We start from the raw sequence: 19398 nt of genomic DNA on the forward strand, positions 1-19398 counted from the left end.
TGAGCATTTCCAGGCCACAGAACTCATTACTTCCTAAGAGAACTATTCTCTCATTAGCATTTTAGACAGATCTTTATATTGAGTGCAAATTTATCTGCCTGTAACCCTTAGGTTCTTGCTGCAACCACAAGGACTGAGCAATATGGTTATAATATACTTTCTATGTGACAACTCTTCAAATATTTGAAGAAATCTATTGTGCAAGCTATTTTCCCACCTCCCTGTGTGTCTCTGTCCTCTCTGCTTAAGACTAACCACACAGAACTGTTATTTATGAAACAGAGGCAAGAACCCTCACCAGTCTGGCTAAGTTTGGCAACCTTTCATTTATGGGATATATACACTCTTCTCTTTTGGGATTGCTATAAATATTTGTCCTTATCTTCAGTATTTTGGAACTGGTTTTGAATAGATTACTTAGTTCCTCTGCTGCCTTAAACCCTATTTCCAGTACCTTGGAATATAATTCATATGAATCAAAATACTTAAATTCATCAAAGGATTTGGGAACACTCTTCAAATATCTATAGCCATCTTGGCTTTTTCTTTTTGAATTTTATTTTATTGTGGTAAGAACATATGAGATCTACCCCCTCTTAAAAAAATTTCAATGTATTATTGAACAATATATTATTGTCTTGCCAATGGGTTTCAGCTCCGGGCAAGTTCGCTATGCATTCAGTGTGACCAAAGAAAATGAAAGCAAAACGTTCTTGGGGTGAAAGGGTGACACCCAACTTTATTTCCAGGTGGTAAATCAGTCACTAAAATCCCGTTCACTCAGAGTGAGTCTGCATGTAGCAAGCCAGTCTCTGTCTCTGGGCCCCTCTGTCCACACAGCCATCCTCTGGGCCCCTTTGTTCACATGCCTGCCCTGCACAGCCATTCTCCAGGCCTCTCTGCCTACACAGCCATCCCACACGGCCATCCTCCAGGCCTCTCTGCACAGTCGTCCCGCACAGCCATCCTCTGGGCCTCTGTCCTCAGTGCTGCCACCACTCCAGCCTCTGCTCTGCTCTCCTGAAGCCTTGCAGCCCTGCCACTGTGTTGTGCCCAGAGCACTGGGTGGAGTTCTTTATACAGAGTCAACAGCCATGTATTGCCCACAGGTGTGCAGTGAGCTAGTCAACCAGGGCCAGGTGAGATTCCTGGTCACAGGAACTCTTATTTTATCCACAATTATGTACAATATATTATTTTTGACTGTAAGTACAATGTTGTGCAGCAGATCTCTAGAGCTCATTCATTTTGCTTAACTGAAACTTTTGATTAGTAACTCATTTCTCCCTCTTCCAAGCCCCTGACAATGACCACTCCACTCTTTGAGTCTATAAACTCGATTATTTTAGATCCCTCCCATACATGGAACCATGCAGTATTTGTCTTTCTGGGACTGGCTTATTTCTCTTAGCATCATGCCCTTAGGTTCATCCACGTGGTTGCATACTGCAGAAACTCACACCTGTCAGGATGCCTGTTCCCAAAAAGACACAACACAACCATTGTTAGAGAGGATGTCGAGAAATTGGAACCTTTGTGCACTGTTGGTGGGACTCTACTATGGAAAACAGTACGGAAGTTCCTCAAAAAAATTAAAATTAGAACTACCCTATGATCCAGCAATCCCACTTCTGGGTATTTATCCAAAAAAATCGAAACCAGGATTTTGAAGAGCTATTAGCACTGCCATGTTCACAGCAGTGCTTTTCACAAAAGCCAAGAATTGGAAACAACCTGAATGACCACTGACAGATGAAGGAGAAAGAAAATGTGGTACATACTTACAATGGAATATTATTCAGCCTTGAAAAAGAAGGGCATTCTGCACTCACCTTGGATTTTGATACCTTTTGGATACTCTTTCTCCCCCTTTTGTTCTCCATGGCAGAAAAAATTAAATCACATTAAAAATAAAAACTAACAATGTGTGTAAGTGTGAAACTCATGTTTGTTGCACCATTGGCACAAGTGATTGGTCATGCCTCTGTTAGATATTTTCATTACAAATTCATTTAGGGCAACCCTTCCATGGTCCCAAGTCATTTTCATACACCTCAGCCTCTTCAGATGCTGTTCTCACAAGTCTGACAGTCACTCTTATCTACATTTGACTGTGTGACTCCCCTTCACCGAGTGTTCATGTAATCCATGTAATCCTTAACTGAAACTGTTAGTAAGTACATAATTGGAATCACTTGAGAGCTTTTAACTCTCTTCAAGCATTCACCTTTTTAGTTTCTCAAGCCCTCTCAACATGTTTGTTTCTCTCTGATAGGTCATTCAAAGCCAGTCTTTCAGTTGAGGCTACATGGCTCACTCTAATCTTACCTTATGTTGCTATAACTAATAACTATGGGCTAGGGTCACATTGCCATTTTTCTCTTATGTTTTATTTTGCTTTTAACTTTACAACCAATTTCACCTTATGAGTTAGAATTACATCTAAAGCAGCAATTCCCCCATCTCTTCCTCTATATTTTGAAGAGACAATTTTTCAGGAAGTCAAGTGAAGAACTCATTAGGCACACTGTTGTTCACAAGTGAGACTTCCAGCAGCTGGCTAGAAAATTGACCTCACCTGCCACTACTTGGTTCTGCTTAAATTCATAGTCAATGATTTACTACTAGGTCATAGGATTTGACAAGTGTGCTCCTGATTTAGAACTTGAGCATATAATAGCACAGTCCTGCCACAGATCAGCTATGTGGCTTTGGGCAACTTACTTAACTTCTGTTTTAATTGTGTTATCTGTGAAATACGCATAACAATAATACTTAATTCACAATATATTTGGTGAGCATTAAAAAAGTTGGTATAAAAACTGCTTATTAGAATAGTGCCTTGTACACAATAAGTCAAAAGTGTTCTTTGTTACTGTTTTAACAGAGAAATGAAGCACTCATGATACCTGCAACTGAAAAAATCCCTCCCTAACCTGTGAAGGGGAACTATGGAGTAGACAGCGTTGGCCAGAACATTCACCTTGTCCATAATAAATGTCCACATTGTGTTAAAAGATACTACAGGCAGAGCACTCTCATATCTGATGTGTTCATTTAAATAATCCCAGCACTTCCTGACATAAAGTCTGGTACAGGTTAAGCATTTAGTATCTATTTGATGAACTGGAATATAGGGACAAAAGCAGAAAAAAATTACTTGAGCAATTTTGCCAATATGTGGGTTAGAAAAATATTCTGTATCTGGCCAATTATTTGCAAGATATTCCCATAATAATATTACTTCTATTTCTTTGTCTCCCCTTTTATTCTACCCCTAATACTTTCTACCATGTTTCATAGGATATGATTGCAGGACCTCAGATTCCAACAGGGGTGTACATCTCTACCTCCTCTTCTAACAAATCTGCTTCTTTCTATTACCTTGTTCCAATGATTGCTACAATATTTGGATAACTTTGAAGCTACCTTGTCATCATCATAGTTAATATTTAGTACTTACACCAGTCACTATGCTGCATGCCTTATATGAAATCTTCTACTTAAACCTACTAAGAACTCTATGAGTAGGTTTTGCTATAATTTTTCAATTTAGAAATGTGAAAAGTTGGGCTTAGGAAAGTTAAGTTACTAGCCCAAAGTCACATAGCTGAAAAAGTACAGTACTAATATTTGAATTAAGGTTGAATCCTTCCTTAATATTTAAATTTCAAGACTGCAGTATACAGTCCCCCTTACTTTTTTTTGACTTATTTTTCATATTTATAACATTAGCACATATAAGACAGTATTTTCTAAAAACTCTTCCAAGTTATTTTTCTCATGGAATTTGTTATAATTCTCATGATTGGATTGTTGGTCACTTACATTAATCTCTGGGGGATGCTCTATACATTCCTCTGTACTTCATTCCAAAGGAGGAGTGTTAATGTGAGTCAGGGACAAAATGCAGTCCTCAGAGCTTCACAACTAGGCCACTGCAATAAGAGGTGAAACTGTAGATGGAGGAGCAAGGAGTCAGTGGAGCTGTTCTCCTCATGGTGCTGTGTACCTGTGTGGAGAGGGTTTTGAGGTATTCATTGCATGACCAGGATATGGTACAGGTGAAGAAGGTAGACAGGCCAGGCCCTGGATGAAGGGGAAATGATTCTCTTAACCCTGGGCTTGTTCTCCTTGCTGCTTCTTGAAATCCATCTGATAAAATTCAAAGGACAAGGTCAGGATGTGACCTAGGGGAAAGGTACTAAGGAGGTGGGTGTATCATCTTTTAGTTTCATTATGCTTGGCTCATTGTAAGTTCTCCAGAAAAATTTGCTAATAGAGTAATGGTTACTAATAACTGTAACTAATTACTGCAACAGTTCAGTTGACCAGGAATTTGTCTAGAAACTGGAAGGTGTACCAAGCCTCCTAGACTTTTCTTACAGGTTTTTTTGAAATTTCGCTTTTTAATGGAGGAAGAATTAATCATTGTGATGATTCTTGAAAGGTCCTCTGGATTTTTGTTATCCAGATTTAGAACATCTCAAACCCATAATCATCCAGTTTTTCAGAGTCTTACCCTTTTGCTGTAGTCCATAAAGTTGATGTAAGATTTCTAAGGAGGTTTAATACCTTATTTTTGTGGTTGCAATGGCAGGATGTCATAACACCATTGTAGACCTCTCACATTCAGGCTCAGGTGAGGAAGGGAAATGTATCAAGGGCCTGGAGGATTCCATTGTCAGGATATATAGCACTACCCTCTAGAATGCATGTATGTAATTACCTGTATTATGTTTCCTGCCATCTTATTTTACCCACACAGCATGACAACCCAGAAGAGAGGCCTGATACTATGCTAGAAAAGTCTAGAGTTCTAAATCATAGGCTCTAAGAGTGACATCTAGTTTTACCAGGTACTTTCTATGTATCCTTAAGCAAATGATTTAACTTAACTTTGGCCTTAGTTTTTTCATCTTTATGTTAAGGGAAATAATACCTCACAGGGTTATGATGAATATTAAATGAAAAGATATGCAAATAGATTCTTTGTATATTATTTCCATAGAGGGGGCTTTATAAAATTAATAGCAGATATTAGCACCATCACAAGGCTCATTTTAATCAGCTTTTACCTGTGTGAATATGAGGCAGAGAAGAAAGGCTGGCTTGCCCCAGGTTCAGCTCTACCCCAGATAAGTGTTGCATCACCTAGGTTTGCATTCCAATGAAATTCTACTGATCTTTCTGTAAGAGTGGAGAACAGGAAGAAAGTTGATCCTGAAGGTCAAAGTGGGCCATAAACAATGGAGGTAAATGAAGATTGCCTTGGCTCTTCCCATCTTGTCTTTTCCTGGGATCCTTCTCCCTTCTCTTATTCTTTTGTCATAACAAGCCAACCTAGTTTAGAGCCTGACATCTCAGCCAGTCGTCTTTAACGACACTTTATGTAGCAATCAGAAATTACTTACCAGATCTTACCAAGGGACTGTCTACCTTTTACACTAAGTTAGTTTATCTACATTAAGATGGTAAAGGGTACTAATGTCTTAATGCATTAGCTCTTTCAGGTAACAACTTCAAATTTTTTGTAAGCATCCCTGTGATCTTCAGTCACAGGAAAAAAAAATAGTTTTAGTGAATGAGAATTTTAGCAAACCATAGAAAGGCATTTGAGCATTTTGTTGGGGGCCTCTGAAATTACACAACTGAGTCACTAGCCTGCTTTGCTGAAACAATGCTGACCCCAGACTAGGGGTTATTGAGGAATTTATAATTTTGAATCCAAAGTGCCATGTTTTATCCAATATAGAGTGCCATTTATATATGTTTACAAGATATTTTGTAAGTAAGGATAAATTCTTTTTGATTAAAAAAGATTAAACTATGACCAACTTAATTAGAATTTAAATTTTATACTAGTTGAATGAGATATTTTAGACTTATTAGGCAAAGATCCTTATTGTATATAAATAACAGTATTATGTTTGCATAAAAAAGAATAAATAATAGGTGAAATAAATTGGCTAATGTATTTCAAAGACTTTTCCATTCCAAGTTCTACTTTTCCTAACCACTTTCAACTTTGAATCATTGATATTTTTGTTTCTTACACAATATTTTCCTTTATGCCTTTACAAGTGTTGGTGACATAGCATTGCTTAAAAGGGTGTTCCACTTTGGTCTACAGGACTTTCTTCTAAGCTTTTGAAACTGTTCACAAGCAATGACAACTTCATTATAAGTGCTTCTAATACCAGCAAAGGTGCATCCTGATGTCAAAGATGTTAAAGTATCAAAAATATATATGTCTTAGAATTGATATATTATGAAGTAATTATGATTATTAGAGATAAATATTGTATTTTCAACATGTGAAGCTAAAATGAGAAATGATTGTAACATTTCACACTTGTGTATAACTTTATAGTCATCAAAACACATTTTCATACACATTATTTGATTAAAACTTCATCCTTGAACCAAGATTAGAAAGAGCATCATTTTCTCTGGTGGAAGATGATTTTTTAAAAATCAGTAGATCAGTGTTATTATCCTGAAAAAGAATATATTCACACATATATTCTTTTTCATTTCATTTGCTAGCTGTGGCAGAGACTCCATGTCCCCCAAAATTCATTCTGCTCTTCTCCTTAGGCACAGAGTCTAAACACAACAAATTTAAAGAGATATTGGCTTTGTTTTCTATGGTTTGGACTTCTTTGCATTTATGGATTACAATTCTTTGAATATCAAAAATAACTATGTGAGCCATTATTAGATGGTAATGCTGAAGACAAATTGTTAAAAACCTCTCAAAGTCATAAGTAGGGACAACAAAAACTCGGAGTATACTGGGAAAACATAAGACAAAAATAACAGAATATTCTGCAGGCATTATATCATATTTTCTGCTAAGTCATTTGTGAGCATTTCATACCAGTTTTGGTGCTTTTAAAATACTGTATCTATAGACAGGTGGCAGGTATATGTTACTGGACTATAGAAAGTTTTCAGAAAAGAATAACAGTGAGAAATACGAAAGTAATTTGAAGGTATCATTAAAGGAACACACATGGTTATCTCTAAAAAAAGCTTAAATTCTATGGATTGTTAGGTTAAGATATAACTGAATTGCTTGAGGGAATCATAAGAGTCACTATTATATTGAGAGTACTAACGAATGTGTTGATATTTTCAATGTCTTGATATATTCCCTTAAAACAAGGGAAGGGTGAGAAATGATCATGGTACAGATATAAGTATCACCTTCTTTGCCACTCCTCTTATTTAAAATACCGTTCTGCTTCCATGGAAGATCTTAAAAGAATGATCTCAAGCTCAAGCCTCCTGTCCTTCCCTAGTTTGCTGCTCCCTACTTCTTACTCCTTTCACCATTTCTCTTTCCTGAGAAAATGGAGGAAAATGGAATGCATGTAAAGCCTGGGGGGTTATATGTTACTTACTTTGCTGTAAGCTCATTGAACATTAATTTCTTTGACTTAAAAGATTGTTTTATTTCTTTGGACTTTGGGAAGCTTTATAGCTCATCTATTTAGGCCTTCAAAGCATGGTACTTTCTGTTTACTGTTTAATAAATTATTGTATCCTGGGTTATATGCTGCCTTGGTCTCTAAAGAGATGTGCGGAGGGAGGAGGAATGAAAGGAGGGAGAATAAGGTCAGGGGAATCTAGGGGAATATGAAGAGGACCGATAGTGCCTGAATCTGTGGAATTCTAGGCTCAGAGCTTTGCTTGGTGCTGTTTCCTTCCCTCCAGCGTGACTGTTAGTAAGAGAAGGTTAGTAAAGGCAGCCTAGAAATAGACTTTAATAATAATAATAATATAATAACTATAATATGCCAGATAATTTCTAATATAGAAGATTTTTACCTTAGAAATATGTATCATTGTGAATCATAAAAGCTGTGCACACCATTACCGTCACATTATTATAGATGAGGACAGACACAGAGAGGTGAGTAATTTGTGATCAGTAGTTTCAAATAGAATATTTGGAAACTCTCTACATGTATTATACTGCTAATTTTTAATAATCCACAATACATAATGTTTATCATTACCATAAAAACATAATTTCTTAACAAAGTCTTTCCCCATTCATATTTCTTTTCAATTCAATCACCCACTCCTATGAATTAAATAATGTTAATGACTACTACAGAATCTTCTGATACTCCTAAATGCCTTTAAGTGATAATCTGGAGAATACAGGCTGACCTAGAATGAATACATTCCAGAGTTATCTTTTCTACCATCACATGTGTGTCTGTCTGCCTGTTGTACTGCACAAATATTCAGCTTATCCTGTGTGATGGGAGGAGGCAGAATGTCCCTGCGGAGGCTGCTGTGTGGGGAGAGAAAGGACCGGTGTGGTAAGGCCCTCTAAAGGCATCCATCCGCTTAAGCCTCTGACCAGATTTGGTAAGCTGGTTTTACCTGCTTACCGTGGGCACATGAAAGACACCATTTAAACAATCCCTGGGTGGGTACAGTGGATACAAGTCCTACATTGTGACTCCCATGTAGCTTTGAGCTATTCTCTTAGTAACAGCTCAGCTTACCCTCTGAAGTATTGAGACACACCCCAGGTACAAGAATGAGGCCACAGAAAGGTCAATTCTTACGCTCCACTCTTCCAAAGTCTGCAGATGGATCCCAGCTTTACCTTCCCCCGTGAGTGAATGACTTGAAGAAAGGGGGAGAAGGAGGAGGAAGAGAAGGATTAAGAGGTAGGGAGGAGGAGAAGGAAGGGAGGAAGGAAGAAAGGAGGAGGAAATCCACTTGACCTTGAAGAGACTGGACCTCCAGTGCCAGGATATTGGGAAGACATATATTCTGGAGTGCTCATTTTATTTCTGGTAGTAAATAAAGCTCTTAAGAAAGGTTATTAATTTATCTGGCCTATTTAGTATATTAAATTACACTATTTTATACTCTAGTGGCCTGAAAAAGTTAATTTGCCATTTGAATGGCATAAATGATGAACACTTACTGAAGAAGGGAAGTCCTGGCACTTTACAATATTTGACAGATATTGAACATTTTTAGCTTTGGTGTGCTTTAGTTTTTATTAATATCTATGGAAAAGGAAAATATAAAAAGCAACATTCTGCTGGGGATAGCAGGGTAACTGCTGACTAGGGTGCCATTTCAGAGTGAAAGATACCTTAACAGAGGGTCTGATCCTGAGGCAAAGAGAGAATATTGGAAAAGAAAAGGGAGGGAGGAAAATGATGCCACTCCCTCAGCTTCCTGGGTTCCTGTCCTTTTATTGGGGGTACAGTAACTTTTTATCCCACAATCTTGGACTTCTTTAATTCCCATCCCTGATTTCTCTCAGTGCTTTATGAGCTGTTATATGGAGGCTTGAATGGGATTCTGAAAATTAACATCTGATTCTGATTCCTCTGGATATATTGATTGCCTGGGGCACTAAAATAATGCAAACTGGTTTTGAAATGAAAAGTCATTTGTGGCAGAAAAGTGCATAATAATTCGTTTAGTTTAAACAATGGGGAGGAAGGGACATGCATCTGAACTTCATTTCTGTGTAAATGAATGCTTATTGGACTATTGAAAGCTGTAGAAATACAACTTCTGTACTTGAGGGGGCATGATTACACACATTGATCTTGCAGGAGGAATATAGATCAGCATGGAAACAGCTGTACCCTTTAGTTATTTGGGAGGCAAATGGTATTAATCACGTAAGATAACATGGGATGCTGCTTTCTTTCTTTGGAAGCTGAGGACGCCTTTGTGTTCCAGAAAATGCTTGGTGCAGAACCATCATATTCCACCTCTCCATAAACGGGAGGTGTGATAAAGGAGAGAGAGAGTTTGGCAAGCCAAGGCCAAAAGCATTCTTGTTATTTCTACAGATCCAATAGAGTCAATGAATTAAATTAAATAAATAAATGTAAATATAATGAACAACTGAGTAAATGGATAAATAAAATACAAATGAAATTTCTAGCGTAGCTCTTGGTGAGCCAAAACTCCCAGATATTCGAAAAATTATGTAAAACAAAGGCTGTAAATTGTCAAACGCCTGAAGTTAACCGCAGAGACTGCTGGCTCTGGTCCCTCCAAGACACTAGTCATTGACTGAAAGGAGGGAAGTTAGGATTCCAGAGCACGCCTTGGGTCTCCGCTTGCTCCTCAGTGGGTTCCAGGAGTTTAGCGCAGGCTGCAGCCCCAGGACAGGCGTCACCCCTGCACGTGCATTCTCTCTGCTCCCTGCCTACCTTGTTTACTCCCCAATGGGGAGGCAAAGGAAGAGTCAGGTGAGACCCAGCAGGGGGAGTGGGTGAGCTGGCCTGAGGGCAGCCAGAATGTGTCCTTGAGTGTGGGTGTGCGTGTAGGGTAATTTGGGTGGGAACAACGTGGAAGCTACCACCACGAAGTCCTGCGCCTTGCTGGTGGGGTGTGTGCAGAAATTCCTGGGATAAATAGGAGGCTCCCTCCTCCCAGCGACACTCACGGAGCCGGCTACCCGCCCTGGGTGTTTGTCTGCCCCGTGGCCAGGGTGCCAGCTTGAGGAGTAGTTTCGTTTCCTGCTGGCTCGGGGATTGGTTTCCAGGCACTCCCTGGGGCGCCGGTGGCCCGGGCAGGGGGCGCAGGAGTTGGCGGGAGACTCGTCGGGGGGCTGCCCGGCCTCGCGGTGCGGGGTTCATGGACCGGGCCGCCCCGGGCAGCGGCGCCAGCTCCCTGCCACTGCTCCTGGCCCTCGCCCTGGGTAAGTGGCCGCGACGGTCCCGGAGACCCAGGAGGAAAGTCTCGCGGAGGGAGTCGCCGGGAGGGAGAACCCTGATCCGCTCTGACATCTGGACCCGAGGGCGCACTGGGGCTGTTAGGGGCGGGTCTCAGAACTTGAACAACAAGGAGCCGGCAAGGTTAAGAATCTGGCAGTGGGCACTGGGGCTGCACCTGTTGGGGCTGTCCTTGGGCGCGTCGGGCAGCCCGAGGGCGGAAGGGATCCCGCGAGCCCCGCTGGGGGTGCTGCCAACGTGGGCACGGAGAGAGGCCCTAGCCCGGGGCACAGGGCGCGCGTGCCCGTGGGGCGGTGGGGGCGTCGTGTCCGCGCGTGGGGCGGGGGGTGAGAAGGAAATCCTCCAAAGGGGGAGCCTGGAAGGCGGATGAGAAAGAGAACTCCTTGGCTTAAGATGCAGGCCGGGCCAGGAGTGTACAGCAAGGTGGAGGGCAATTTGCCAGGTGTGCGTATGTCCTGGGCGTGTGCGAGAGGTAGGAGGGGGCGACTCCTGGAGAGAAGAGGTGGCTGTGGCTGGGAATGAATTATGCTTGCCTCTTGCTGGGCCATTTGGGAGGAGCTGTCGATGCAAAGAAGCACTTCTGAGACCTGAATCTCTTTTTGCTGATAGGGAAGTGAAGGAAAGGGAAAGGACATCTTTTACAGAGGGCTAGTAGAGAAGTACATAGATGCTTTTCTTGGAATACAGTTTTTCCTGTCTTAAGGGGAAATTGCTGGAGGGAAAACTTCCTTTCACTTAGAAGGTTAAAGTTGGGTTACAAGCTGAAGGACCACTGGGTGTGGTCACTGGAGGGAAAGAAGAGTGACCAGTGAGAGGAGGAGCAGGATGCCTGGACTGCTAGAGGCTCTCCTCACCTTTCCGGGAGTCAGCGCTGGCAGAGGGGGTACTGGCACTGCAGGTGCTCAGAAATTTTGTGCAGCTGGAGGCAAGGCACCCTTTCCCCTCCAGGGTGGGGAGGTAGCAGGAAGGCTTTAGGTGGGAAAATCCAACCACACAAGGCATCCTCTCAGCGTCAGGTCATTTTGAGGTGGGTGAAGGGTAGGAGTAGCAATATTTTGTGGTCTTAGCCTGGGGTGAGGGGTAGAACTGCTCCTGGGCTTTGGGCATTAGTGTAGGAGAAAGAAGTCTCCATGGCTTAAGTGTCTACATGCCATTGCTCCTGCCTCCAAGCTCGGGAAGTGCTGGGATTTCTTTTATGAAAGGAATAGAGGTGGAATCTAAATGGAAACCTTCATTTGGCTGTGTCTTTGGAGTAAATGGTTTGGCTAAAAAGGTGTTGGAATCTTGGTTGGAAGTGGATCAGACTTACAACCATAGTTGGAAAGAAAGGAGTGGGTTAACAAAAGCAGCAGAGGAAGTGGTCAGAAACAACTTAGCAGTGCACTGATGTGGGGCCCGAAGAGGAGCAATGGGCCTGAGAGTTAGACCCAGAAACAATTCTTTCATCGCTTTTGCCTGCATCACTTGGATGAAGCAGGCATTCTCTTCCTCCACCTTGTCTGGATTGCCCAACAAGGTATTTACTCAGAATCTGCTACAGTCAGCAAGATGATAGAGTATATGGGAATGGAGGTGGAAAGAGGGCTCATAAGATTCCTAAGATGTGATTCCTACCCTAAAAGTTGTTCTGTTTGGGAACACATACCACGTGTAAAAAAATAAAAGAAAAATGCATGAAACCAGAGAAGAAAGAGTTCAATAGTGAGGGACAGAGTAGTAGGGAACAGCTTCATGGAGGACAGGAGTGACTTGAAGCTTGGGTAGGATTTGGAATAGTAGGGAAGAGTAGCCAACGATAGACAAGGGGAAAAGCATTTAATGAAGAGTTGGAATGGGAATAAGATTGTTTTACTGGAAAGATAGGCAGTCAGCCTGCAGAAAGTAGAATTTATGACAGGCTGATAGATTATGAAAAGCCTCAAATGCCAGATTAAAATACTTGGACATGAATCAATAAATAGTTAAACCCACACTATTTAGGTCTTGAATATGAGAGAGATGTAATGCAAACAATGACTTAAGGAGATAAATCTGGCAGTAAGGTGCAGTGTGGGAGGAGAAGGGAGGAAGTGGACCTGAGTTCCTTGGCTGTCTTGTAGGTATAATCCAGGCATGAGCTAATTAGGGCTAAGTAGAGTGACTGGCCAGAAGAAATGTTTATTCCAGGTTGATGGGCATTCTTCTTCCTTTATTATTACACAGTGCTTTATTTTTTCCTCAAAACTTGTTAAAAGGCAGAAATGAAAAAACAAAACAAAACAAAACTCTAACCCAGTGCTATTGTATACTCAGGGTAACCTAAATGAACAACTGCCCTGTTGAATATTTAGCTTAGGGAATTAGGGAATTAAATGCAGTCTCTGGATCCGCTAAGAGCTCCATTCCTTCCAGGATGGAATTTGTTGGCATCCGTGTTTTATAAAGTGGTCTTATTTCTCTCATACACACAACTTTTAAGTCTCATTCCTAATTTAAGTCACATGTTATTTCGTTTACTTTTGGAAAAGAATATGAGCAATTAGCTGTGTGATGGACCAGCATGTGTGTGTGTGGATATGTATGTGTGTGTGACAGTGAAGTGCGTTGAGAACTGGCCCTGAGCAGACATTGTGACTCTGAGATGTCTATAAATGACAACTTTCTGGGCATTGCTTTTTGCATTTGTCAAATGAAGGGGTTGCTTTAGATGAGACTAAGGTCCTTATCAACTTGACATTGAAATGATCTTCAACCAACATTATTTTGGAAAGTTCAAGAGAAGATCTTTTTACAACAGTATTTAGCTTCATTTATTTTGCAATGAGATCTTTGTTTCATGCAAACTCTCTCAGACAGAATCATGGGTGCTTGTTTCTTTGAGAAGTATGGTGAAGGGGCAGTAACTTTGTTTAAAGTATTTTTTTAATCTTGAAGAAATTGGGTTCCCTTTGAGTTATGTTTTTTCAATTTCTCCCCTTCATCCAATTGCTATATAAAACTAAAGCTGAAATCATAACCAGTGGAAAAGATAAAAATGTTACCTTTTTAACAATGAGTGAGTTTTAAGATTAAAAACATACTTCTTTCCTTATTAAAATCTCATACATTAATGTTTATAAGTTGGTCTTAAGTTCTCCTTGAGGATATGAATGTATTACGGATGTAAATTCTAGCTTTCAAGTTATAAAGCAGGTAAGTGGAAGCAAGTAAAATTCCCAGTGTACAGATGAAATACCAGAAGCTGCCAACAATGAAAGGCTCTGGGATTTGCCTCTTTCATTGTAGTTTTGGCTTAGAGGAACATTTGGAATTTCTTTTTTTTTCCTCTTCAAAATCCTGGATTTCACAGGCCACACTTGCACAGTAACAACTATTACAAATCAATTTTTGCTATTGTTCCATTCATTCTTAGTTGTGTGGAAATTCCCCCAAATTCTGGAAGACCCCAGTACTGCCAACATGCTTTGCTGTGTCCACTGAAGGTGCCCCTGCTGATGCTTGGCTTGCTGAGTTCTCTGCTCAAGTTGAAGGTACAGAGGTTGCAGAGTATCTGTCTGTCCCAGAGGCCATTGCCCCTGGTCCCAGTTCTGTCTCAGCTGGCACTGCTCAGCCAGCACTCCTGTGCTTCTCACATCTGCAGAAAGCCCAGTAGGAAAACCTCATCTTGCCTTTTTCTCTCCCTTTTCTTGTAGCCAGCTCATGCCAGGACATAGACGCAAGTGTCACTGGGAAGCTGGGTCAGGAATCAGGCAGAGGGATAGGCACCGAGCTGTAACCCAGTCACCCCTCTGATCCATTAATTATGCTTAGAAGCTTCTCCATTAAGATCAGCACCTTCCCAGGAGGGTCCAGACAAGCCAGAATCCAGGCTGCATGCAGTTTAGGCCTAAGCCATGATCCTGATGCACTTCCAAAACTGCTGTAACAGACCCTTGGACCCACAAAGAAGCCACATCCCAGCTGGCCAGGAGGCTCCAAAGTAAAACGTAAAAGGAAAGCAGTATGATTAAAATGGGTGTGCTCTGTACTGCTAATGATGGCTAGGTTTCTCAGGCATATTTGTATCTCAAAACAGGAATCTTGGGAGCTTGAATCTCTAATTGCTAGAGCTTAAAGAAATGAGAGATTTTTTTAGATGGTTGGAGAGAGATGCGGTATTTAATCTTAGTTCTCATCAATTAGGCAATAAACCTACTTTGATTATAAGCAAGGCCAAGGCAAATAGCCATGATGTATTTTTATTCATTCTTTACATTTTTTTGAGGATATATAGTGTGTTATTTACCTGACTATAGACTAGAGACACTGATTCCAAAATAGTGATGACCATTATAACCATGTTTGTGTTCAGCCTTCTCGTATCAGTGCCTGAACTGGTTGTTTAACAAGATGAGTTACTAATATAACATTTCCCTCTTAGCAAAATCAGGGATTTATTCATCCATTTAGTCTTATTTACTTCTGAGGTGATGCAGAGAGTGCCTGGCACATAGTAGGAGCTCACAGCATATTAGTTAACTGAATGAATGAATGCAAGTGGCTCTTGGTCACAGTGCCATCATTAGAAAAACAACAGTTCAGTGAAGGAAACAGTTCTATTTCTTGTTAGCGAAATATGTCCACAACTCAGAAACGTTGTAGGAGAACATGTTTGTCTTTTTTCACTTGGGGCTTGCTTCCAGCAAGTGCTAGAGAGCCTTTCACAAAAATACTTTTGTTCTGCAAATAGTAAGTTTACTTCTGTTTCTTATGCCCTGTACTGGGGAGTCAGAACTGTCTCTCACATGTTTGGTTCAAGAGCAGATCTCATCAGTCAAAATATGGGCTTTCACAATAAATGTTTAAAGTAGGGAAAGAAGGGCATTGGACTCAGGGCATTCTCTAGTGGCTCATTACAAAAGCACTTTGAATTCTGTGAAGTGTGAGGTGATTTCTTCTCTTCTATGATTAGAATTCTCTCTAACACTCACGTTTCATTAACTGGGGGTAACCCAGTTGTTAAATTCATGGTTTTTGTTTAGAACTAAATGGAATTAAAACTTTTGATGGATCCTATAGAAGTTGAGATAGATTTGCTGTGGAGGCTGACTGCAGTCTAACTTGTTAGTGTTGAGGAATTCCTAACTAAGCTAACGTTATATATAAATATCTCATAACCATCAATTCTCTGGATTTTCTGATGGTTAGATTTAAGCACGTGATACACAGACCCTTGTTCTCCATGCTTTGGGAGTGAGTCACACAGTCTGAGCCTTTCAAGAGCAGCAGAGGACAGCTTGCCTCTGCCTCCTAGTCTAGAAAGCCGTGTAGCAAGATAGGAAATTGTCCTCAGAGCTCAATGAGGCACTTTCAGGAGATCTAGACTTGACTGTTTCATGATCACCTTTCTACTGAGATGTCATTCTGGGTTTCTAACCCTTGACTGGTCCCATCTCCTAGGGTGACTGACATAAGATGTTGCTATGTATTCAGATATCTGCCCAATCTTCCCTGTAGAATCTCAACAAAATAACTCTTTGCACTTTGGGGACCTTTGCAATTGAAAAAGCATTATCATACCATTATCTCATTGGAACTTCATACCAAAAATAATAGCAGAGCAGTTATTACCTACTACTAAGAACGTAGTAACTTACTTGACATATATAACGCTATCCATCTAACACACAAGGTAGGCATCATTATCATTCCAATTTAGAGAAGGAGATCTGAAGCACAAAGGCTTTTGATGCTGAATGAAATAGACAGGGAGATAGGCACCAAGTGCAGTGCAATGACGCATCATTACATTTAAGAGGGACCTAGTTCTTCTGACTTACTTAGAAAACAGTTAGCTTGATCTTTGCTGTTTCCTAACACCTTTGTTTTCCTTTTGCCTGCACATATCTGTGGCATTCCTGGCTCTGTCTATGCCTCAGATTCTTGAACTGCTGGCTCTTCATCCCAGCTGGGAAAGCTGCCTGCTCTTATCCCAGGCCCAGCCCATCCCAGCTGATAGTGAACAGCTGGAATTGGTCAGATCTGGTGTTTTAATTTGGTCCGTGCCTAACATCACTTTGGTCATCCTAGCCTGACCTAAATAAATCCTTAAATGAACCTGAATCTGTGAGGTGACTACTGCACTTCCCTGGACTGTTTGCAGCACTGTAGCATTAAGGGGACACTCATTAGGGCAGGTGGAGGGGATGACTTGCTTTCTCTTCCCCAATTGGACTCACAGGCCGCTACTGAGAATGGGTAAGAACATATCCTGAGGCAGTGTGATATTGTGGTCAGGAGTGTAGACTGAACCAGACCACCTAGACACGACCCCCCTGAAGCTGGGGCTTACCAACTCCTTAATCTTGGGCAAATCTTTTTAATGCTCTTGGCCTCAGTTTCCTCATCTATAAAAGCCAATAGTGATAGATTCAAGGCTATTATGTGGATTAAATGAGTTACTGCACAAAGCACTTAAAATGTTCCCAGAACATAGTAATTTCTAGAGAAATATGAGCTATTACAATGATAACAGTAAAGCACAGAAAAAATCATTAATTGGTATCAGTATCTTTTAAATTTGTGGGCCTTTTGATACTGGGTACTTCCTAAATATAATAAGTGTATACCAACTGATGAAATACTTTCTCTTGCCTTTATTAAATTCCTGCTCCTATTAATTATGCAATGGACAAGAGATAAAAATTCTCAAAAGAATTCTATTTTGACTGGCTTTGTTAAAAAGGAACAAATGTAAAAAATAACCCTGCAAGAGCAAAATGTATATCTGCATTCTAAAAATATCTCGATAGATTCTTCTTCATCCCCTAATTTTGGTCCTAGTTTTATGCAGTGAAAAGCTTTACAACACTTGCTTGGCCCTGATGCCAAACCCCACATCTTAGGGTGAATCATATACAAAAGTCAGCCTGCACTAGCAGAGAGAAATGAAATTTTAGAAGATAATTAAAAAATTTTAGGTAATCCCATCAAAGTAGGGTTATCTAATTTATTTATAATTAGGTTATACAAATAATTACCTTAATTAAAAAGAAGCAAAATTGCCATTTTGGAAGAATCAATGATAACATGATGTCAAAATTCCTTTCTAAATATTAGAAAAATGGAAAACTTATTTTAGAAAGGTTTTTTGTTAAAATAATTTTTTCAGGCTTTTAAGAGCAGATAGCCATGCATAAACTTTAAGTTGTTCCATAATAATTGCCTGTACTATTGAAAAATTACTTATCTGCCCTGTACCTCATTTTCTTATTTATAGAATGAAAGTAGTAATAATAGTACCTGTCATCGAGGTTATTTTGAGGATCAAATAAGATAATGAAGGAAAAAATTTGAGCAGAATAATGGCAAATAAATGTTTAATATATTATTAATATTCTCAATTTTGTGAAGATTTAGATAACTTTTGATATCATAGGTATTGTCTAAAAAGGAGAAATAGAATCATTGTGTTCATTAAGCCAATTGGAGTTAATTAAGCCACTTAGTGTTTGTATTTTGATTAAAGGAAATTGTGGTAATAGTCACCACTGAAAGCAAGCAAAAGGAAAAAAGCAAGAATCTGTCCCATAAAAACCAAGTTTTCAACAGTGCTCTGAACAGTTTCATTAGAATGTAGACTCATAATGGCAGGGATTTTTGTCTGTTTTGTTCACAGCTGTATTCTCTGTGCCTAGAACAGTGCCTGTACATAGTCTGCACCCAATACATATTTGTTGAATAAATGCATCTGAGTGCACCAGTCCAGCAAGTCTTCCTAGACCAATAACTTCTCATTTGCATCACAAAGATCTTGATGTGAATTTTGCAGTTTAGCATGCACACACACACTTTCCTGGCTTCCATAATCAAAACCTAAGAAGACTTGCTCTTCTCCAACAACTCTTTGTTTTCCATCTTTAATGTCTTCGGATTTGTAACAATGACTTATTTTAGGCAGTTCCTTGCTGAGATGGTAGCTAAGTCTGATTTTGCTGAGTAGGTTGATCTGATAGAATAAGATTTGTTCATGAAACTTAAGTTTTGACTACCACCATCAGCAAAACATGAACTTACCCAAATGCACAGCTCTCTTGCCCATGGAATCATGTTGGGTGGGTTGTTAGAATGTACTAAGCTTTTATGAAAGTATTATGTGTTTATCTCTAAAACACATAATAATGAGTAACACATTTATTTTAAAGTGTATCTAAAACTGTTATAAAGTGTGCCTCATACTGCATTTAACATTAAGGAGAATTATCTAAGTATAACTTCACTGTTTCCAAGAGTTTATGTTATGTAGGGTAAAATTGTTTAGCACTAATGAAACATTGTATAATAGTTCAATACTTATAAAGTTTAAATTACATAAATATAGACTAAATATGGTCTCAGAGAAGGAGAATTTATTGTGGGCTGAAGTGATTGGGAAACATTCACTAAGGACGTAGGGACTTGAGTTAGTTGTTCCATGATGGTGGTGGTGGAAAACTGGGAGAAAACTAAAAGGTGGGCAAATTAACCAGTGCTTTTTGTGTGTGTGTGTGTGTGCAGCAGAGAGTGAGGAGATCAAATGTCTAGAACAAAGAGCTAATTTTGCATTATTGAGTGGATAAGGACCTGGTTCTAGAATAAGGATATCAGTCAGGATCTTGAATTCCTGATACAGTGCCACTTTTGCAGGTTATCCTAGAAATTG

General features: G+C 39.9%; 1 protein-coding gene across 1 annotated transcript in view; it reads left to right on the plus strand.

Annotated features, from left to right (window-relative positions):
• The window catches only part of BTC (betacellulin), a 74081-nt gene that overhangs the window by 14362 nt on the left and 40321 nt on the right, over positions 1-19398 (plus strand). The window contains exons 2-3 of the mRNA XM_073238076.1: positions 10509-10705; positions 14131-14248. Coding sequence (XP_073094177.1) covers positions 10509-10705; positions 14131-14248 — 315 coding nt within the window. The remainder of the gene's footprint in view (positions 1-10508; positions 10706-14130; positions 14249-19398) is intronic.

This window comes from Manis javanica, chromosome 5 (assembly GCF_040802235.1).
Source record: "Manis javanica isolate MJ-LG chromosome 5, MJ_LKY, whole genome shotgun sequence".
Classification (NCBI taxonomy): domain Eukaryota; kingdom Metazoa; phylum Chordata; class Mammalia; order Pholidota; family Manidae; genus Manis; species Manis javanica.